The 24076-nt window shown below is 41.0% G+C and overlaps 1 protein-coding gene across 3 annotated transcripts in view; it reads right to left on the bottom strand.

Moving 5' to 3' along the window:
• The window catches only part of FER (FER tyrosine kinase), a 190720-nt gene that overhangs the window by 104196 nt on the left and 62448 nt on the right, over positions 1 to 24076 (bottom strand). For all 3 annotated transcript variants that reach the window (XM_082782897.1, XM_082782896.1, XM_082782898.1), the window contains one exon: positions 5482 to 5574. In XM_082782897.1, coding sequence (XP_082639023.1) covers positions 5482 to 5574 — 93 coding nt within the window. The remainder of the gene's footprint in view (positions 1 to 5481; positions 5575 to 24076) is intronic.

The following is a 24076-nucleotide window of genomic DNA, read 5'->3' as shown; positions in this document are numbered from 1 at the left end:
TTCTGTATTCTGTTCATACATAACACAGCATTAGTGGTACAGAAAACAGTTGACCTCCTTCTTGTGTTTTCTCTCCTCATCTGATTAAACTTATGTCTCTTGCTGTTAGAGAGAAGTGGCTTACATTTTGTTCAACAGAAGCCACCTAGCCACCTGAATTCCTAACCTTGCTGTATTCTCTTCAAAACCATATTTTTTACTGTATTATTCTCAGAACTTTCTCATTCTCAGAGCCTGTAAATTATTTAAGTGCCAACACATAAATAACAGTTACACTTCTGGCTGCTTGAGGAAGAACTGGGTTTCTCTACAACTAACTTCAGAAGATATGAAAAAAAACACCTTAGTTCTCTTTAATTACACACAAAATGAACTTCTCATAACCAACTATGGGTCTTTAGCATACCACCACATTTTAACCAAAATATGGTTTCAATTCTAAAGTTTCAATGCACTTAAAATACACACTATGAACACAGAGTTAACATGCCTTTTTCTATTTTAAAAACATAATTTTTTTATACATATTATTAATTTTATAATACACATTTTCAATAAATAGTTCGTACACTTTGATGATAGATACTAGGTTGTATATACCATTGTATACATTTAACAACAAGTAACGTTACATAATTTTCAGTGTGAAAAAGGAGAAAAGCTAAACACATTAAGTGATAAAAATTAATTTGTGACATCTATTTTGTCTGTATGTCAAGGGTTAGCTTTTCCTAACACACAACGAATTGCTAAAAACACAAAAAGCTGAAAACAGATTGGTTTGTACATAGGCTGATTTTGAAATCATTTAAGTAATAGATATTCAAGACTACTTGTTACTCAGATTTGACTATCTGCTTCAGATCTATGCTGAATAAGTATATATAAAATAAAATATACTTGGATCATATTTTGGAGAAATAAGATCAGAATTGATCTTATTTCAGATCTATTCTTATTCAGAATATTATTCTTATTCTTATTCAGAATATTCTATTCTGAATTCTTATTCAGAATAGATCTGAAATAAGATCAATTCTGATCTTATTTCTCCAAAATATACTCCAAAGCTTTAGTAATCTTCTACCTACCATATACCACCCATACCCACGCTTTCACATAGGGAAACTGAGGCCACAACAAGGAGACTCAAATGTCAAATGGGACTTTTTGTCCCCTGGGAAGATGCTGATGGGATGAGGAACACAAGAAGTGCTCTCCTCAGTGCTCCGCTCAGTGCTCCCAGTTGGAGACTGGAGACAAGGAGGAGGCGGTGTATGGATCAGGTGAGTGACTGGCTGTGTGGCTGGTGCCACGCTCAGGGTTTCAGGTTCTCAGCTCTCAGGAGTGCTTCCAAGAGACCCTGCATGCTGACAGGGGATGGGGCGCACCTGACCAAGTGGTGCAAGAGTGTTTTGGGCAGCAAGCTGGCCAGACTCATTACCAGGGCTTTAAGTAGATTCAGAGGGGGAAGCAGAAGTATCTGTAAGTGACACAAAAAAAACACTGACTACCAGTACTTTGGAAAACAGAGGGGAAGCACCTGTGATTCATATCATGGAAATTTGGAAGGACTCCTCTAGAAAGGTGATGTGGCCCATAGCCCAGCTGAAGTGCATCTGCACCAACGCTCGCAGCATGGGAAACAGGCAGGAGGAGTTGGAAGCCACAGAGCAGTTAGAAAACCGTGATCTAATTACTATCACAGAAACGTGGTGGGACAAATAACACAGCTGGAACACTGGAATGGACAACAAGCTTTACAGGAGACACGCAGGGAAGGAGGGGTGGGGTTGTTGACCTCTATGTTAAGAAATGGACAGATTGTGAAGAGTTGTCTCTGAGAAACAGTCAAGAGCAGTTTGAGAGCCTGAAGATACAAATGAAGTACCAGACCAACAAGGAACATCTTGTGGCTGGGGTCTGCTAGAGGCCATCTGATCAAGGGGAGCCTGTGGATGAAGCCTTTTTGCTCCAACTACAGGAAGCATCGCGCTCACAGTCTCTCATCCTCCTGGGGGATTACAACCACCTGGATGTCTGCTGGGAAAGCCACGTGGCAGGCAGTAAGCAATCCAGGAGACTCCTGGAACCCATGAGGACGACTTCCTTGTCCAGGCAGTGGAAAAACTAACCAGAGGAGAGGAGTTACTGGGCCTGGTGCTCACCAATGGGGAAGAGATCATTGAAGAAGTTAAGACTGGAGGAAGCCAGGGTTGCAGTGACCACGTCTGTGATCGAGGGATATGGGCCTGGCAAAGAGCAAAGCCAGGACCCTGAACTTCACAAGAGTGAAATTCCAGCTGTTCAAAGACCTAGTGGATGAGATCCGATGGGACACTGTCCTTAGGGACAGATCTGAACAGAGCTGGAAACTCTCTAAGGTTATGTTTCTTAGAGTGTAGGAGTTCTCTATTCCCCCATGTAATAAATCTCTCCCCTATGAGACTCCGCAGGTAGATTGCTCAGAAAAAATGCGCCAAAGAGAGCTTATGGCCTCTGACAAATGAAGATTGAGAACTGGTAACAACAGACTTGGAGAAGGCTGAGGCACTTAATAACTTCTTTGCCTCAGTCTTCACTGGTGGTCAGGCTTCCCACCTCCCACAGCCCTTATCACCCTAGTTGGTGCCTTCCTGAAAAAGCGGTGTGCCACTCTGATTTCCTCTCCATCAGCATGTTACTGTTTGAGCCATTTAGCAGCAAGAAGTTGGGAGCAATGCTCAATCTGTGATTCTGTGATTTGACATGGTCCCACATGACATCCTAATTTCTAAATTGGAAGGTTTTGATTTGAAGGGTGGACCATCCAGTGGGTAAGGAATTAGCTTGAAGGTCGCGCCCAGAGGGCAATGGTCAATGGCTCTACATCCAGCTGGAGGCCAGTGATGAGCGGTGTCCCTCAGGGGTCTGTCTTGGGACCAGTGATGTTTAGTATCTTTATCAATGACATAGACAGTGGAACCAGATGCACCTTCAGCGTGTGTGCAGATGACACCAAGCTGAACGGTGTGATAGATTCAGCAGAAGAAAGGGATGTCATCTGAAGGGACCTGGACAGGCTGGAGAAGTGGGCCAACAAGGTTCAACAAGTCCAAGTGCAAGGTGCTGCACCTGAGTCGGGGCAATCCCAGATGTCAGAATAGACTGGGAGAAGAACTCACTGAGAGCAGCCCTGCAGAGAAGGACTTGGGGGTTCTGGTGGATGAAAAGCTCGGCAAGAGCCAGTAGTACATACTTGCAACTCAGAAGGCCAACTGCATCGTAGGCTTTATTAACAGAGCGGTGGCCAGCAGGTGGAGGGAGGTAATTGTCCCCCTTTACTCTGCAGAGTGGGTAGTGGGAGGCCCCACCTGGCCCCATCCAGGTCTGGGGCCCCCAGCACAAGAAGGATGTGAGGCTGTTAGAATGACTCCAGAAGAGGGCTATGAAGTTGACCAAAGGGCTGGAGCACCTCTTCTATGAAAAAAGGATGAGAGCTCTGTGGTTGTTCAGCCTGGAGAAGAGAAGGCTCTGGGGAGGCCTCATTGCAGCATTTCAAAACTTTGAGAAAGTCTTATAAAAAGGATGGAAAAGGACTCTTGGGAAGATAATGATAGTACAAGGGGAGATGATCTTAAACTAAAAGTGGATAGATTTAGATTAGACATTAGGAAGAGATTCTTCAGTGTAAGGGTGGTGAGGCACTGGCACAGGTTGCCCAGAGAAGCTGTGGATGCCCCATCCCTGGAAGCGTTAAAGGCCAGGTTGGATGGCCTTGAGCAGACTGGTCCAGTGGAAGGTATCCCTGCCCACATGGTAATAGGGTTGGAACTAGATGATGTTTAAGGTCCCTTCCAACCTAAGCTATTCTATGATGCTGTGATATAATTATTACCATGTTTACATCAACTTCAAAGGAATTTATATTCATTTGGAATAAAAATAAGAATATATGTACTTTATTTAAAATATTTTAATGAAAGCTAGTGAAAATTTGACATTGACTTTCCCTGCTTTCATCTTAAATGTTATCTTGATGATCCTCTTCAAACTTTCTCTCCATTTTTTTTTCATCTGAAGCAGTGAATTGCTGTTTTGTTTTGCTTTAAATTGTAAAAGAATCTGAACACATCCAAACAGACAAAGTTGTAAGCTGTCTCACCTACACAAAGAACAGAGGTCACAGCAACATACATTCTGAAATAATGTTATTATGGAGGAACGTTGCATTTCTACATTAATTAGAAGTTTGATAAACCAAAAACCATGATAATTTGAGATTTTGTTTCTCTCCAGGGATGTGTTAATATTAGCTGTTTTTCTATAGAATTTCAAATTTTGAAGCAACTTCCACATTTTTCATAGGAAAAGTGCTTCTGCCCTAATTTTATCTCATTACCATATTTATTTTAGGGTGGGCCTGTGCAAACCTCATGAAGTTCAACAAGGCCGAGTGCAAGGACCTGCATCTGGGCCAGTGCAATCCCAAGCACAGACACAGGCTGGGTGGATTGAGAGCAGGCCTCAGGAGAAGGACCTGGGGGTGTTGGCTGATGAGAAGCTCAACGTGAGCCATATGCTTCCAGACCAGAAAGCCAACTGTATCCTGGGCTGCATCCAAAGAAGTGTGGCCAGCAGGGCCACTTCTTATACATTGCTGCATAACAGTATGTCATACTGTTATATGTTATGCATGGTATGCATAACTGTACTGTTATACCATCCATAACAGTATGTCATACTAGCTTGCATATTTTAGGTATTATTGCATGCTTGTACATGGGAAAAAAAAAAAAAAAAAAAAAACACAACACAAAACAGAAGGAATACAAAAGCAGCTGTTCTTTGTCTCACTTGGCTTTGTGTACTTTTTTTCGTTTTGATACCTGGACAACCAGAAAATTTCTCCATCCGTTGGTGTACACGAACAGAAGCCAATTATAAGAGATATTAAATGACCATTTTTAGTGGGGATTGAAGCAAGATTTATAATACCTAAATACATAAATAGTACCTAAAGCTATTGAAGAAGTAAATATATAAATATGTATTTATGTATATATAACATATGTAAATATATAAATATGTATCCTTTGGGGAATATAATTATTGCCAAAATGGTTAAAACATGCTTAACAATTGATCTACTACAGAGTATTAGTATTGGTAGGATATATTCCACAGCATTTCTAGTGAATCTGACTCACAGGAAAGAGAACTCTTCAAACTACAGCACCAGTCTGGACGCTGCAAAAAATGTTTTTCTTCTGAGCTACAACAAATTTGTTATTTTAACACTCTATATTATTACTCTAATATTATTGTGTCCACTGATCAATCAGAATACTGTTTTTAAAAACATTATTTTAATCTACTTTTTGTTTATGTAGATGGAAATGTGTGATGTTTCAGGAAAAAAAAAAAAAACACAAAAAACTTTTACTTAAGTTGTAAAAATAAGAGAATGTAGTACAACATTAAACTATGGATGCTACTTACTGATGATGAGCCCAGCATGGATTTTGGAGACCTTATAATTCCAGCTATGGAATGACGTATAGTGTCAAATCTTGAGACTTTGTCTTTCTTGTCCTAGGAGAAAAAGCAGTATCCTTGGTGAAACCAAGAAAATCACTAACAGTTTACCTCTGAGCATTGATACCTGAATTATTGGAGAACATGAAATGCAGACTTACAGATTTTGTTTAAGAGAGTGGCTGAGCCTCTATTAATACTAACCAGCAAGATTGTGTCAGCATCAGTTGCATTAAACTAAAATATACCAGTTTAAGAGCGGTCAAATTCCTTAAATATTTTGTGCAATTTTAAATATCACTATTTTTAACTATAAAGAGAACTGACATTCTTTTGTACTCTAAAACAGAGGACGTAATTCTCAGTTCTTCTGAAATTAATGTTTTCTCAAAAAAGCATTGGTTTGAAACTACAAAATAAAAATAAATAAAAAAATAAAAAAATAAACACTTGTATTACCCTTGGTTAATGCATGTGTGGGTTTTTTTGTTTGTTTGTTTTTTATTTTATTAATGTGTTGTTCTCTAACACATAGGTCCCAAAGGCAGAGGTGGGTGCCACGGGTGCAAGTGTGCCTGGCTGGATGAACTTTTTGAGCAGGTGGCTCTGTTACAAGAGGAACTCACCAGGCAACATAACATCCAGGAATCTGAGTGGGAGATTGATAAATGGTATCATTGGCACTGACATGAACTGAGAAATAGCCTGCCTGAAGTCCTGGCAACGGGAAGGTAAGCGGGGTTCTTGTCTGTCCTCCCTGTTGATGACCATTTCCCAAGAAGAAGGAGGTGAACAAAATCAAGAACTGGCTGCCACACTCAGGGGGTTGGGGTCTGTGACCTCAGATGCATTTTTGGGAGTCCAGCATGGTGAGGCAAGATGGGGAGCACCTGACCAAGTGGGGCAGGAGTGTTCTGGGCAGCAAGCTGGCTGGGCTTGTTAACAGGGCTTTAAACTAGGTGCAGTGGATGAAGGGGTTGTACCTTGGAGTGATGGAAGTGAACCTGGGACCACTGTCACTTTAGGAAACAACAGGAAGATACTTGTGAACTGTGCGAAAGCGGTTAGGAAGGACTCCTCTGAAAAAGTGACGTGACCGATAGCCTAGCTGAAGAGCCCGTACATCAATGCATGCAGCATGGTAAACAAGCAGGAGGAGTGGTGCAATTAGGAAACTATGACCTGAGTGCTGTCACAGAAACGTGGTGGGACAGATCACACAGCTGGAACACCGGAATAGAGGATTGCAAGACATTCAGAAGAGATGGGCCTGGAAGGAGGGTTGGGGGTGTTGCCCTCAGTGTCAGGAGATTGATTGATTGCAAAGAGGTGCCTCTGAGAAACAGTCATGGACAGATTCAAAGCTTGTGGATAAAAGTTAAGGACCAGACCAATAAAGGAAACCTTAGAGTCTGCTACAGGCTGCCTGATCAAGGGGAGCCTGTGGACGAGGCCTTCTTGCTTCAGCTACAGGAAGCGTCGTGCTGAAACGCTCTCATCCTGATGGGGGACTTCAGATGCCCGGATGTCTGCTGGTAAAGTCGTACGGCCTGCTGGAAGCAAGGGACAGCGGGCAATGGCTCTGCATCCAGGTGGAGGCCAGTGATGAGTGGTGACCCTCAGAGGTCTGTCTTGGGACCAGTGATGTTTAATATCTTTATCAGTGACACAGACAGTGGGATCAAGTGCACCCTTAGCAAGTTTGCCCATTACACCACGCCGAGCGGTGCAGTTGATACAGGAGAAGGAAGGGATGCCATCCAGAGGGACCTGGAAAGGCTGGAGAAGCTGGCCCATGTGAACTGAATGAGATTCAAAAGTCAAAGTGCAGGGTGCTGCAGCTGGGTCTGGACAGCCTCACACACGAGTACAGACCAAGAAGAACTCACTGAGAGCAGCCCTGCAGAGAAGGACTTGTGGGTTCTGGTGGATGAAAGGCTCTACAAGAGCCAGCAGTGTGTGCTTACAGCCCAGCAGGCCAACTGTGTCCTGGGCTTCATCACCAGAGGGGTGGGCAGCAGGTGCAGGGAGGGGACTGTCCCCCTCGGCTCTGCCCTTGTGAGGCCCCGCCTGGAGTGCTGCGTCCCAGCACAAGAGCGTTGTGGACCTGCAGGTCCCGAGGAGGGCAATGAGGATGGTCAGAGTGCTGGAGCATCTCGCCTATGAAGAAAGGCTGAGAGAGCTGGGGTGTTCAGCCTGAGGAAGTGAAGGCTCAGGAGGAAACTCATTGCAGCTTTTCAATACATAAAAAAGACAGTGAGCAACTTTTTGCTCAGACACTGACTGGACAAGGGGTAATGGCTTTAGACTAAAAGAGAGTAGATTTAGATGAGACATTAGACGGAAATTTTGCAGAGGGTGGTGAGGCACTGAAACTGCCCAGAGAAGCTGTGGGTGCCCCATCCGTAGAGGTGTGCAAGGCCAGGCTGGCCAAGGTCCTGGGCAACCTGATTGAGTGGGTGGCATCCTGCCTATGGCAGAGGGATTGAAACTAGGCGATTTTCAAGGTCCAAACCAACCCAAGACATCCTCTGGTTCTATGATTAGCACACTGATTTCAGTGCAAGTTACGGGATCCATTTGTTTTCTGGCACTGATGCGAACCATAGGTACAGCCACCAGTGTCTACAACCCACTGTCTTCGAATTGTGCTAGAACAGAGTTACTCACTACAATTAGGAGACTGAATCAGCCTGCAACCATCTCCAATTCAGTTTTAGTCAACGCAAATACCCCAAAGTAACATGATTACTCTGAACATTGTACATTTCTCCATCTGTTTTATCATCAGCTCTAAATATCACAGAATCTTTCAAAAAGAATTTTTACATTGACAAATTAGGTTTATTTCTTATAATTTCATCCTCAGAAACAGTCAAGATTCTTTAATGAACATATGCAGATTCAGTAAACTTTAAGCACAGAGACCACACATCAGCAGCCTCATTCTAATTAGCTATACGTTAACTAAACTATGAGAAACTGACAGTGGGGACAGACTACATCTGTTTGGTAATATTACAAAGAAAGATGGGTTCAAAGTTTTGAACATACACCCTTGACTGAAGAGACTGAAAATCTGTTCATGTAATAAACAGTTTCATTTTATTCCAGGAGTTCTGAATAAGCAACAGAATCTGTTAAGTCTATATAAAAAAATGTTTGACAATGACTACCAAGTGCAATTTAGTTTACAGGATACAGGTCTGGATAAAATAAATTAATACAAACTGTATAAATACAGGAATTAAATTGGCTACATAAAGAAAAATCTTATTAACAACAGGGGGACACAGGGTCTAATTTTATTTGCGTGCCTGCCAGGTATGGAACGATCAACTCGTTTCACACATCTCTTCAGAAGTGAGCCATCAGATTGAATTGTAATTATCTCTCTAACTCCTGATGACAGAAAAATGTAAGTTACCAAATATGGATGAATTCCATTACATTGCCCCTAAACAAACTCCTAAGTTTTCATTCTGTTTTACACACACAGCATCCTTATCTATTGACATGAAACTACAAGTAAGGGTCTATATTCCATACTTTCTCCTTACCAAAAAGGGTTTTTAATATATATATATATATATATATATATATATATATATATATATATTTTTTTTTTTATCTGATTCAAAGTACCCATGACTCATGGACTGGGCCCCACTAGAGGACTTCGATAAGCATCACCCAAAAGATACATAGAGCATAACAGTCACATCAAACAGCATGAGCACTAAAAACACAGATTGAAGGCATAAAATCTGCCTCTGTTCACACTGCAGCATTATAAACAGTTTTTAATACTTCCATAGCACATTCCCTCTGAAATACTAAAACTATTCTGTATCTTAAAGGAATGAAGATTTAATTTGTTAGCATAGCAGACATTATCAAACACATGGCAAACACAACTATATCCTCTACTGAGTTTATTTAATCCTTTTAAGTATTTTTAAGGCAACCTGAATAGAACTGTAGAACAGCAACAGCTCTCTCTCTCTTTCTCTCTCTCTGTCATTGCCCAGCTGCAGAGCAGTGTAGAAGGGCCCATTAGATCTTGCAGGAAATCAGTTTTCACTGAGAACAGTATATTCACCAGTGCTGCCAAACCAACCCCTTAACTTTTTTTTTTTTTAAATGTATACTGCCTTACTGGTTGAGACGGGGTGTTAAACTCTGCTTTCCAAACAAAAAGTTAACTCGCACCAAAGTTGATCTTCCCTTGGTTATCTTCACCCTATCCACAATAAATTTTGAATCTCTTGGCCAAGGCTCTCAGAATTTAGTAAAGGATTTTGCAAATGAAAGGATTATTTCAGGACATTAGGTTATCTAAAATTTCTGAGGAAAGCCAACAGAGAGCAGGGACTCTCTGTGTCCCCAGAAAGAAAAGTTTGTTTTATTTCCACACAGTGCGCACTCCAATGAACACCAGACATCCAACCAACCGGAACAACCATGATGGCACATATGCTTCAGATACAGTTACAGTACACATTACTGCTATTTGACAAACAGACATGAGAAGGACAGTGGGAAGAAATTAGGAATTTGGCACCAGAAGTGCTGTAAAAAGCAATATGGAGTATATTACACTTGCTAGTATACACAGTACAGCTAATATAATGTATTAACTGATTCAGTTTCATTTTAGCTTGAATGAATTACTCTCTGAGATAATAGGAAAATGGTAGCATGATTTGTCACTGCCTTTATTTTTGCACCAGACTAATTCCATTAAATAGAAAACTAATCCCTGGGCCATAATATTTTATGCAAAGCCTGAATTACTGCAGAATAAATTATAGTTTACCATGAAAAAGTCAGGTAAGTATGAAAATAAATACTGTCATTACAGAGCATTTTTAACATATTTCTTTGGCTGTGTTGAAATGTACCTGTGCCCCAAGAGCATATCGCGAAAGGAATTATGAAAAATGCATCTCCCTTTTTGGAATAGCCTCATTTCTAATAACCCTCCAGAATGAATCAGTGTAAGTCACTACCAGACTTGGGACTGTCACTTGGAGCATGTCATAAATCTTGTACTCACCGGACAGGTACACATTGAAACTCCTTCTACTTACCCTAGAATGATACAAGTCTGGTGAACTATATGGAATATAAGTAGTACGTAACTTCTTGTCATCATCTTCTTTGGCAAATAACGCAAGACATTACTACTTTTTATTTCCGAATGGCAGAGAAAGGATTTACTAAGATAAATTACTCATTTATTGAGCATACTATTGACAGCAACTACTTGTAACCATCCGATCAGAGTGCTCTGTCCTATTTTAAAAGCAATCAGTTTTGGAAGCAGCAGTGTTGTAACTCTACTGCCACAAAATAAGGAATGCCAAAACCCTATTCCCAGTTGCATATAGCTCAGCCAGCCTTGTCACTGCAGTTATCTTTTTCATTTCTAATGGTCTGAAGTATTACCTCGGCTCTTTTACAGAGACTTCACAGTAGAAGACAACCACTTTGGCACTCTTACTTCCTATTTTTCTTTTCTGACAAGGCACGGACAGAAAAAATGAGGAACCCTCATAGAAGCACAGGATTCAGAGCAGCTGAAAAACCCAAGTAAAGCATTCTCTGTTTTGCTTGAGGATTTCCTCAAGTGCATTTTTATGTGTGAAAAGCAGAAAAATGTGCTTCTGTGTGTTGCTTGTTCACTTTAGAAGACTATGTGCAACATGAATTCCTGTTCATTTTAATTGTTTTTCCACTAGACCTTCTGTGGCCATGCACTACAACTGTCCAACCATCCTATGAGCAAAAATCTCCTGTTTGGAAAGCATGAAGTTCTTTCACTGGGCAAAAGCACCACCTATCTTAGAGCACAGAAAAATAAGAGAATATTAGCAGAAGTGTGACACAATCCAAACAACAAGGCCATAAGAATCATATGCACAGCAGTACTTTGAATCACTATGAGCAAGACAAAGGAACAGGGCAAAAGATTTTGCTTAAATTGAACTGCGTAACGTTAAAGCCCAAAAGAGCTTTTTAGCTGTATGAATCCAGAGAAATGGATGCATCACAGAAGTTATTATAAAAGAAAAATAATATATACTCTTTTTTGAAAAGCAAGGAAGTAAGAAGCTCTAAAGAAATATAAGATGAAGACAAAACAGTATTAAAGCTTCTGAGGGACAGACAAATACTATTATCTCTACTGATCAAAAGGCAGAAGATTAGCAATAAGAGGGACAACTTACAATGCAGCATATATTGAATATTGCTAAAAAGTTTTGCCAGACACACATATATTGGTGATACAAGTAAGACAATATTTTAATTCAAAGAAAGACCTGCCTAATGTGTCAGATACGAACCATCAGCATGAATACTGAAGTTGAATGTAGACTTAAAATGAAAGTAGAGAACCTTCAGAGGAAAATTTAAAAGAAATACAATACGGACTCTACAACTAAAAGAAAAGACACTCCCAGAAGAAAAGGAGATTACAACTGGAAGAACACAATCATTGATATCTAAAAGATGAGCATGATAATCCTGGTTCTGAGGTTTGGCTACAGAACTGATCCTCAGAGATTCTGATAAAAAATATTTCAGTAAAGTGCAACAGCTCGAAGATATAAAAAAAAAAAATGGAATGGAGGAATTCCTGGTAGTTATTGCAAATGGTATGTTCAACGAACTTACAGATAAAAGCAACACACTAGACAGTATCTGCCAGAGCAATTAAGATGCTCCCCTTTGAGTGAAGTGAATGCTAGCTTCATTTCTGGTTTGAAAATATGATTTCCCTGATGAAAACAGTGACAGAACAACATTCATTTTAAGGCTTGAAATTTAGATAATGTGGAGAATGATGAAGATTTTTGCTCTGAGAAGGCTATAGATGGCTGGCATGAGAATGGAGTTTCGTGATTTATAAGCAAGAGTTCTTCAAAGAATCTTCAGACAGAGTCATTTTCTGAAAATGATCCTCTGCATTAGTCACTTCAGCAGTGGAGAAAAAAAAAAGTTATTTAGGAGGCCTCAAAAACATGCAATAAACTTAGAATATGACAGTAACTCTGGCCTGCCTACTCATGACTGGATATACTAACCACAAAATCTTTATCTTGAATGCCTTCTTTATAGGTATTGGCACATACTAATTTGCAATACCATTAAAGGACTGGCAAAAATGAACAAACACCTGAACATACAGTAGAACACACCTGAAGTCCCTGAAGCCTGTCCTGTGATTGGATTTCAGACATCAGACCAATCTCTCACCTCAAAAGGCTTCACCCCACCCCATCTCCCTCTCCCTCCCCCATCCATGACAGAACTGGGAATCTAAGAAAGACCAAATGTACAAAAACGGAAGAGGAATCATGCTATGTTTAGCAAACAAAAACGGGTATTTTAAACTATTGGCATGTCATCCACACACAGAGCCAGCTGCTGACTGAATATGAACTGATTGTTTGAGTTGAGCAGATCATCTATCTTTGGAGCGCCTTCCCAGGAATAATAATTTGCATTTTTTTTTACCTTGCTATTGTAGGTATCTAGAATTTAGGGCAGCACTGTGCAGAGCCATGAAGGTGTAACATGAAGTCATTAAAAATAAGAACATTCAAAGCTAATTAAAAATATCTCAAGTACACAGTGAAACCAATTATGTTCAAAAATCATTTCTGGATAAGCTAATATTTTCTGTTTTAAATACAAGTAACACCTTCCAAAGCAGCAGAAATGATGCATAATTGATGTACACATATTGTAAAACCCCGCACTAGATGTAAATTAATGTTCCACCTTCTGAATCACAGGGTTTAAAAAGCACAGGCTTACCCAAGTGAAATTTAAGAAGAGCTTTACATTCTCAGACCAAAGATACATCTCCTGCCACGCTAATGTCCTGATGGCCTATAAGAAAAGGACTGTGATAATTCCTCAAAGCGTTTCTGCATCTTCTGAAAACTTGTACTGCAAAATCAGCCTGCATCAAAATCAAAGTTTTTTCATGTAAGAGTTATGGAAGGATTTTCCTTCCATAATTTTTTTCAAGCTGCTTTCTGAATCTTTATAAAATATTACTATTCCCTGCTGTGACAAACAGTAGCACAACTTAATTACATATTTTTGAAGAACACGTTTCCTTGCTGGTTTTGATACTTTTGCCTGCTGTGTTCATTTGGTGGCCCTATTCGCTGCTTCAGAATAGACAGTGAACAACCATTATTCCATATGTGCTTTCTCCATTTATTCCATGTGTATCACATCTTCATCACATTCCCCGTCAGTCAGCTTTTTCAAGTCTGAAAAGCTCCATCTATTTATTCACTAATTCTAGAGAAGCTTTTCCACACATCTGAGCACCCTACATGAATTCTATAACTAAAGGATCTGAAAATATAAGTGGTCACATAGAGGCAGACTTTTCTAGGTACACAGCAAAAGGACAACCTGCAACAATCAGCAACAATTCCAGTCACAGTCTGGAAAAAAAAGATCACAATGAGGCAGGTGATTAAATGTGGACAATTCCCAGAGAGATTTACATTGTTGGAACTGCTTAAAACTCAAATGCAACAAGACCCTCTGCAGTGTGATACAACGTCAAATCTCACCCTACTTTCATCAAGGCACTGACTGGACAGCACCCCCGAGTTCCCCTCAAATTTCAATTATTCTGCAGTTCTGCAATATTCAGGAAGCAGATGCACATCAGTTTACACAAAGGCTATGTTATTTTCAGTTCCTTTGCTGGTAATTTCCAGCATATCTGGGGGGGTTAATCACTAAGTAGATGGTGTCCTGATATTTTCAGGCACGCTTAGGCCTTGTTTTGAATGGCAACTCAGAGTTCATTACTGGTATATGTGAAACAAAGCACTGTCGCTACAGTCTGGTCTGCAGGAGTGGAATTAGACAATATAATGCTACTATTAAGAAAGACGTATCAATAATTCATGTAACTCGTAACAAGTCAAGGAATTTTCTCAGCTTACTCTCAAAAAAATACATGCATTAATTCCAAATAAGCTTTTCTGCATTTGTGGTTACTTAAATGCATGTACATTTAGAGACTCCAGTGAAAGCAGGATAAAATGGGGAAAAAGTGGGAAGAGTAGACATTTATGCAAATATTAAAGTATTAATCATAACGCTCGTGCAATGCAAGTGCTTCACAGTTACCAGAATCTTAAAAGTGCAACAGTCTAGAAAGTCGGGGAGGTTTGGTTTTTGTTTTGTTTGTTTTTTGTCCAGAGAAACAGCAATGAAAAGGAGATTAAACAGGAGACAGGCAAGCTATTTGGAAATGAAAACCTGAAACCTTCAGCTGATTTTACTTAAAGTCTCAGGTTTCAGCAAACAATCTGCCTAAAAAATTAAGCTGTAAAAAAGGAATATGAATACTCTGATTTGATACTCTGATTCTGTTTTGAATGACTAACAAAACAGAATGTAGAGTTAAATTATATAGTCTGCACTATATTTTCTGTTTTAATTAGAGTATCAAAGGACCGATTTTTCAAGCTATGTATGAAATGTCAGCAAAATGTCACCTTCATCTTCGAAATGATTAGTAAATCTTCCAAGCACACAAATACGTATTAGAGGTCTTTACAGAAGCGGAGTACCTCTTCATGGTGGCTAGCAATAACATTTTTAGAGACATGGCACATTTTAATTATTATATACAAAACAGTTTTATTAAAAAAAAAATCGTTTTGATTTCACTTAATTATCGTCAAGAATGTCAACTGTGCTCTAGGGATTATGATGTGTTAATGCACCTTTCCCAAGCTGAGGTACTGCAATCATGTCCAGCAGCTATCTTTGCGGAAAACAAAAAGTAGCCACACAAAAGCTTTTGCAAGGCAGGTAAAGAGGCACACAAAGTTCACTAAGCAATTCCTGTTTTGCTTAATAAAATATATCTATACCACCAATTCCTAATACTTCTCCATCCCTTGAGTGCATAATGCTGCAAAATAAAGAACTGATTATAGTAAATCTCCGCCTGGAGCTCAGCATTCAGCTCTGGAGTCCCCAGAACAAGAAGGGCATGCAATTATTGGAACGAGTCAAGAGGAAAGTCACAAAGACAATCCAGGAGCTCTCCTATAAAGACAGGCCGAGGGCGTTGGGGTTGTTCACCCTGGAGAAGAGAAGGCTCCAGGGAGATCTCTTAGTGGCCTTCCAGTACTTAAAGTGCACCTACAGGAGAGATGGGGAGGGACTCTGTTAGGGAGTGTAGTGATAGGACATGGGAAAATGGTTTTAATCTAAAAATGATTTTAAAGTCTTTAAGGTCCCTTCCAACCCAAACTATTCTATGATTCTATGATAACAACAATTTAACAAACCAAGATTTATGAATTCTTAAAGCCAAATCTAGAAGAGATACATATTTTTGAAAAACTAATTCCATTACTTCATTGCATTGGGTTTACATGGCAAGGGTTTGGTAGCATGGGGGCTGCAGGGGTGGCCTCTGTGAGCAGAGCCCAGCAGCTGCCCCATGTCAGAGCAGAGCCAGCTCCAGCTGCTCCAAAAGGGACCTGCTGCTGGCCAGAGCTGAGCAAGGGAACGATGCTGGGTGGGCCTCTGGGAGAGCAGATTGAAGGGTGGGAAAAAAAATGCTGTGAAAAAGCAGCTGGGAGAGCAAGGAGTAAAACTTCCCTGCAGACCCCAAGGCAGGTGCAGGAGGGAGGGCAGGAGGTGCTGCAGGCAGGCAGCAGCAGAGCCCCCGCAGGAGCAGGCCCCGGGCCGGAGCTGCAGCCCGTGGAGAGGAGCCCACGCAGGAGCAGGGGGTCTGGGGGGAGCTGCCGCCCACCCGTGGGGGACCCGTGCTGGAGCAGTTTGCTCCTGGGGGATGGATGGATGGATGGACCCCGTGGGACGGAGCCGTGTGGGAGCAGTGCTTGAAGAGCTGCAGCCTGTGGGCAGCCCCCGCAGGCTCAGTTCGGGAAGGACGGCATCCCTGGGAGGGACCCCACGGGGAGCAGGGGCAGGGAGGGACTGCGAGGAAGCGGCTGAGACAAAGTGTCAGGGACTGACCACAGCCCCCATTCCCTGTTCCCCTGCCCTGAAAGAAAAACGTTTATCTTTTCACATACCCTTGCAGCTCACCACCCAAAACTACTAAGCTGATGAACTAGCTGCTGGTCACAGTCACCACCTGCCAGGACAACATCTTGCTCAGCGCTCTGGCTGTGCTGCTGCTCAAGAAATCCAAGAATCAGCAGCCAAAGAGCAGTGAATGAACTACTCCTGTTGTTCCAGGCAAGGAGTGACCAAAAACATCTGAACCACAGTCAAGAATGTATGTGACGTAGAAGTGTACAAGCATACAAATGCAGTTGGAAGGTATTACACTTTTTCAAATACTCTCCCTGTTTCCAAACATTCTCATCTTTCTAAGCCAAACATAATTTTTAGCCTAGAAACCAGAGTTTATGGTTTGGCCTGTACATACACACCCTCCTTTCTACTGTGAGACTTCATGAATGTGAGTTGAAGTTTCAAGAATATAATCAAATTTTAAAATAGCATACAGCTCAAGGTATATTAGAGAAAAAATGTTAAGAGAACTTAAACATGCAAAGCAAGCCAACGGTGTGGACGTTTTATGTTTCCATCCTCTAAACATTACAGTTTGTCAGACTGCTATGAAGAGCACATGCTTTAACAGCTAAAAGTACATCTGCATCCACAAACCATTTGAAGTTGACCAGCAGTTCCTTAGGAGTTTCTCTGATGCAAAGAGGCTTATTTTATTTTGCACTTTGTTACCATATACATCCAGCTGACAGATTCAGACATGTGACCTAAACTCTACAGGAGAACAGACAGAGGGGGTGACACTAATGTTACTGCACTAGAGTCCTAATCAAGCTCAGCACTGGAGCTGTCACTTGAGGTGATGAAGTCTTCAATGTGAAATATGCTTTAAATTTGATTATATACATACATGTATGAACACACCCACACTGAGAGATCTTGCTATCTCCCTTTCAATTTAAGCAGCAAAACCCAAAAGCTAAGCTATTAAGAAAATTCCTGATAAGATAATGGAAGAAACAGATTTCTTTTAAATACACACAGATGTTACACTGCATTACTAATACCTGGAAACTTTTCCAAGTCACAGTTTTCCAAAATAAGCATGGCACATACACGATAAGCAGGTGGTCAGACCGAGTCAGCTTGGGTTTATGAAAGGCAGGCCCTGCCTGACTAACCTGATCTCCTTCTATGACACTTAATGGATGGAGGAAAGGCTGTGGATGTTGCTTACTTGGACTTTAGCACATCATTTGACACTGTTTTCCACAAGCTTCTCCTGGAGAAACCAGATGCTCATGGCTTGGACAGATGTACTGCCCTCTGGGTAGATGGGCTGGATGGCCAGACCCAAAGGGTCACTGTGAATGGAGGTAAAGCCAGTCGGCTCCCAGTTATAAGTGGTATTCCCCAGGACTTGTAACAGGGCTAATCTCAACATTTTGATCAACAATCTTGATGAGACCGTCAAGTGCACTATCAGTAAGCTTGATAATGACACCAAGTTGGGCAGGGGTCTGAATAGGCTGGACCAATGGGCTGAGCATGGCCAAAGGCCAGGTGCCACATGTGGGGCATAACAAAACCCACACAACAGTACAGGCTCAGGCAAGAGCGTCTGGAAAGCTGCCCAGCAGAAAAGGACCTGGGGGTGCTGGCCGACAGCCAGCTGAACACGAGCCAGCTGTGTGTCCAGGTGGCCAAGAAGGCCAATGGCATCCTGGCCTACATCACAAATTGTGTGGCCAGTGGGACTAAGGAAGGGTTTAGTCCCCTGTATACAGCGCTGCTGAGACTGCACCTCAAGTGCTGTGTTCAGTTTTGGGCCCCTCACTACAAGAAGCACGTCGAGGTGCTGGAGGGCGTGTAGAGGAGACCTACAAAGCTGGTGAAGGGACTAGAGAACAAGATGCATGAGGAACAGCTGAGGGAACCGGGGTTGCTTAGTCTGGAGAAGAGGAGGCTGAGGGGAGGTGACCCCGTTGCTCTCTACAGCTGCCTGAAAGGAGGTTGCAGCAAGTAGGATGTGTTGGTCTCTTTTCTCAAGTGACAAGTGATGGGACATGCGGAAATGGACTCAAGTTGCACTAGGGTAGGTTTAGATTAGATATCAGGAAGAATTTCTTCATGAAGAGGGTGGTTAGGCATTGGAACAGGTCGCCGAGTGCAGTCACCATCCTCGGAGGCATCCTCAGATGTGTGCATGTTGTGCTTAGGAACCTGTCTTAGTGGTGGACGTGCTACTGTTAGGCGTTGATTGGACTTGACAATCTGAAGGGTCTGAAATTATTCTATTTTACTAAATTCTGATAAAACATCAGCTGATCAATTTTGCTCTGCCAGAGATGGACATCAGTGTAGAAAAGTTTTCATACACTAAATTTCCCACAAAAAGCAGACAGACAGACTGTGGTTTTGACTCTTATCGGCAAATCACAATATTCCACAATTAGCACTTCCTCAATTGAATTCTAAAATTTTAGTTGGCCAGTAGATAGCTAAACTTTTAAAAACAGTTGCCATACAACTCAAACTAACAAATTTACTTAAGGACTAATGGAACTTCATTACAAACACTGAAGTAATGAACACAGATAAAGTCATCTCCTGCTGATGCATGTTCAAGACAGCCATCAAAATTAGACAAAAAAATGGTGAAAGACAGCTATATGAGCTAATAATATGAAGCCACAGAAACTCCAGGCTCTATTTAGCACAAACAATTGTACAATGTAGGTGGCTGAAGGACCAAACCACACACACAGTGCCCCAAACAACGAACTCAGCAGATTAAGTAGGTACAAGCACAACTTCCTGGCATTTCCATTTGAGGACCAGGAATGTTGAACTATAATTCCTAGCAGTCTCTGCCACGGGTAGTAGCTGAAGTAAGGAAATGGTGCAGATCATTCACAGCTGTCATAGGCACATTGTCAAATCCCTGAAGAGCAGTGTACATGCCAAAAAATGCCACCTGGAGCTTGAAATGATCTTCACTAACCACAGGCTTAAAATAACAGTAGTAGGCTTGTCAAAAATCTATGCATACACACATATCCTGCAGACTGAGAAACAAAAGCAGCTCTCCTTTTTTCACAAACAGTAAAAAAAAAAAAAAAGTAAAAAAAAAAGTTATGGTTGTGTTAAACCTCCAAAAATTAAGATAGGAAGCCAAGCCACACTTCAACAAGGCACAACATTAACTGTTTCAATCCTTTTTTCCTAACATGCACAGGCAAAGCTCCTTCGGTCTGTCTGATGACAACAGCATCAATATCCTGACAGCATGCGATCTCATGCAGAAAATCTAGTAATTTGGAGGGTGGGAATTAGAAGGCAAAGAGAAAAATTACAGCATACAGCCACCAACAAGTAATTATTGCTGCCATGGAAGCTACTCTTAAGATGTTCCACAAACATACAGGGAAGAGTGAGAAAAAGTAAGGGGTCAATGAAAAGAAAGTTTGAGAAATTAAAAACAAAGTTTCACCTGTCCTCAACTCAAAGGTTCCCTCCAAAATGAGATTTTCTATGAAGGGCTGTATATTTTTAGAGTTTTGCATTTCCTATCTAAAAGTGAAGAGACAGACTGACAACTGAAGCAACTATCTGGATGCTGTCATCAGCATAAAGTGAAAACAAGCTAGGTGAACAAGAGGTCTCTGGTGCCTTGGTCAGCCAGGTGCAGGCAAAGAGGTGCCCTGGTCAGCCACCAAGGCAGGCTTGGTCTTTGCACAACTCATTATTTTATATTCAAAGAGCCAGTTTGAATTTGGTTGGTTTATAGTCTCAAATACACACTGTAATGTCTGCTAAAGAAATGTGTCTGACAAATCTAGTGGTCAAACTCAGATTTTAGGCATTTAAACCCAGGGAAGTCTGGTCTCTGGAAAAGGACTAGAGGCATCCAAGCAGCTATAGCCTGAAGTACCAACAGCTGTTAGCAGCCAGAAGTCAACACCTAAGGAACAGAGACCAAGACCCTGTAATTCACAGATAACTGCATGTCCTTACAGGGTTCACAGGACAGCAGGAACCCAACACTCAATCACTGCATGACCCCCAGGCCCTAAGCAGGGACTTGTGACCCAACTTCAGCCAACCCACAGAAGACAGGACTCCGTCAGGGGCCGGTGGGGAGCGCTGGCAGGAGGACCCAGGTTTTCCCCTGGACTCAGAGGAGGTTCCTGGAGGCCCACGAAGAATCCGGTCTCCCATCACCCACTGTGTGAGCTCATGAGAGTTGCAATGTTGGCAAGTTTATTAACATACTGACTGGTTTAAGGAAACATTTATTGGATTCTGCACTCTCCACACCACCACCCAAAAACTGGCACCTACCAATGAACATCTCCCTCATGGCTGGCATGACTGACTCTAAAAAAGCCATCCTGGCAAACGCTGTGCCAAGAGACTTGAAATAGCATTATACAAATTATGTGGTCTGACAGGATTTTAAAACATTTTTCTTCCCCCAATAACTAGTGTTATTAAATATGAATTGGCAATTCTGTTCTGTTTTGACCGTCGCATTGTGAGAGAATACATCCACTTTATTACAGTAAGATGGAGCTTCATGGAACTAGCCCTGAACAACTCCAGAGAGACAGGACACAACAGGCTCAGCATCACCATTCACATTAGCTGAATAAAAGAAAAAAACTGACACTTTCACAAACAGGAAGATTTTGTAGCATGCTCAGATTAGAATTTCATCAGGTATTTCTATCTGACAGCTAGCACAGCTAGAATTTGATGTTTGTTTTTGTTTTTCACAGATCCCTGCACTGCTTCATTAATAAAATCAACCTGCATATTGAGAGATAAAATGATGCAAAAACTTCATGACAGCTGCAACAGACAACTTCTGCAGAGCATCTGAGGTAGGCTTAAACGAGAAATGCTTGTAGGACACCAATTTAAAATTAAGCTTTTTTGTCCATAAATAATACATACTGGCGTAACTACTAGTAATTTGTTCAAAACAGATGCATATAATGCACAAATAGCCAGTATTTTTTTCAAATGAAGGAAGAAGCAAACTAGCATAGTGTCAGAAGTTTCTACACATTACATAAACATTTCTGCAAACATTTGCCTATTTAAACAACAGATGAACAAAAACGCAAGCCCCATAAATAGACAATGTTCAAATCCTGCTCCAAATATAGCCTACACTTGGTTGTACTCATGTCATATCTAATATCACAGCTGTATAAATCACAAACACAAAGGAGACTGTTCTGAAAATACCGACATCAAAGAGGAAAGATTCAGCCTGTAAGTCTCAGTTATGGTACCAGAAACAGCTTTCAGTCCTATCCAAAGTAAAGTGCGCATACGGCATCTAGCACAAGGAGCCCAATTAGGTAACACTTATCCTGTAGAATTCCAGAACAGCTTTGGGTCGTTACGCTCAGTGGTCAAGAGAAGAAATCTTTCACTTGTCTTAGTCATTACTCGCTAGAAGGTGAATTATCCAGCCCAGGGATCTCTTCTGAAAATTCATCAGTGATTCCCATACAGCATCCTCAAACTGCATGTCAAATCAAAAGCAGGTTGGTCTTCTTTGTGACAGAAGAGGCTTCTTTTGCTTCTCCTTCGCCCCCACCCCCCAAAAAAAGAAACAATACTTACTCCGGATTATGAGTACAGCTTTATGACTTAATGTTTCAACTTCGTAACTATGCTGAAGGAAATAACTAAAATGATACTTCAGTCATCTTGATTGAAAATCCTCATCTTCTCATAAGTTTTCAGCACATATTGGAAAGCTACATCTCATTACTACACTATCCCTGAGATACTACAATGCAGCGATCAAATTCCAGACTCAATGATCCATAAAAACAATGCTAACTTGCATTAATTAATTAATTAACACACAGACTCAACATATCTACCAAACAAAAGCTGCAAATGTTTAACGTGCACCAAGACTCACTAACAGAGGGCCACGGATTTGGGTACAACTACACTGGCTCAAAGCAGGGCTTGTGTAACATTAGTGATCAAAAAGAGGATGTTTCACCAGCAAGAACAGCCTCAGAAGAAAACAGTCACATTTTTAAGAAAAATCTACTTAATCACACAATACAAAAACTATCTGAAGATTAAACATCTTTTTATTAATGGTATGTATGTAGCTGTCACAGAATCAGAGAATACTTTGGGGTGGAAGGGATCTTCAAGACCATCCAGTTCCAACCCCCTGCCATGGGCAGGGACACCTCCCACCAGGCCAGGTTGCCCAAAGCCCCATCCAGCCTGGCCTTGAACACCTCCAGGGATGGGGCATCCACAGCTTCTCTGGGCAGCCTGTGCCTGGGCCTCACCACCCTCTGAAGAATTTCCTCCTTATATCTACTCCAAACCTACCCTCTTTTAGTTTAAAGCCATTGCCCCTTGTCCTATTACTACATGCCTTTTCATGTATTAGCATAGCCTGGACCTTGCAACAACAATCATTAAATAAGTACTATTATACTGTAACAAGATTCTACTACAAAACACCTACAATTCCCACCCGTAGCTCCGTCTTTATGTCCACACCAAGATGACATAGTAACAGCTAATTTTTACATCAAGCTAGGTAATATAAGCAAGCTACATTCGTACCAGCTGTTCTGAACCTCCATTTTCCTTGAGGAGAGCTGTTCATGTTTCAAACTAATGAAAAGCCATACACCTAAAAGATATGTATTTAAACAAAAGTTACTTTTACTTTTCATTTATTTATTTTAAAAACTCTCCAAGCAACTCTTCCCTCACTTAAAAAAAATGCAAAATTCACGTTCTGTTGTAGCACAATGTTATTGCACACCTGGGTGTAATGACTGCTCAGTCACATGAGATCATTTTACATCAGCTTTGCTTCTCTTGAATTGTGACAGTCTTTGCTCACTCAGAATGAATTCAGCATAACAATTAACAGGTTCTCTGTTCTAGAAAGCTGCTAGCAGATAAGATTAAAATTCCAGGTCACCATGATACAGAAACTGTCAAGACTGTCAAGCATCTCTTTTAAGTCCCCCTCCCAACATACTGAAGTTTCCATTTCTGTCTCCTACCTACAGTTGTTTTCCTTTTTATCACAGTCAGTAACTAAATGCTAAATACAGGTTTCCAGACTAAGATAATTGCAGTCACATTAGCCACTGTGAAAGTTTGCATTTTTGCAAAGTTTTGGCAAAACTAGGTAAATTTGATTTAAAGGGAGAATTACAACAGTTCATATTACATGTAAACCCAAACACTGAGCAATTTTGTTTTCTTGTAGTACCTCAGTCCAAGATTTAGAAATCAAACAAGTAATCCTGAGGCACACCAAAACCAAAACTTTGCAGATATAGTCCAGGCTGTATCACATGCATCCTGTATTTTTCCTTAACATACTATTTATGCTTTTATATAACACTGGATGAATCACTGTGGCAACACATACTGAAAAAGGCAAAGTCCAAGTTTCAAGGAAACATTCTCTCTATAGGAATTCTGTGAACACTGACAA

The sequence above is a fragment of the Aythya marila genome, assembly GCF_965140915.1.
Source record: "Aythya marila genome assembly, chromosome: Z".
Lineage (NCBI taxonomy): Eukaryota > Metazoa > Chordata > Aves > Anseriformes > Anatidae > Aythya > Aythya marila.
Note: the sequence above shows the minus strand (reverse complement) of the source record. Positions and strands in the feature narration are given on the sequence as shown.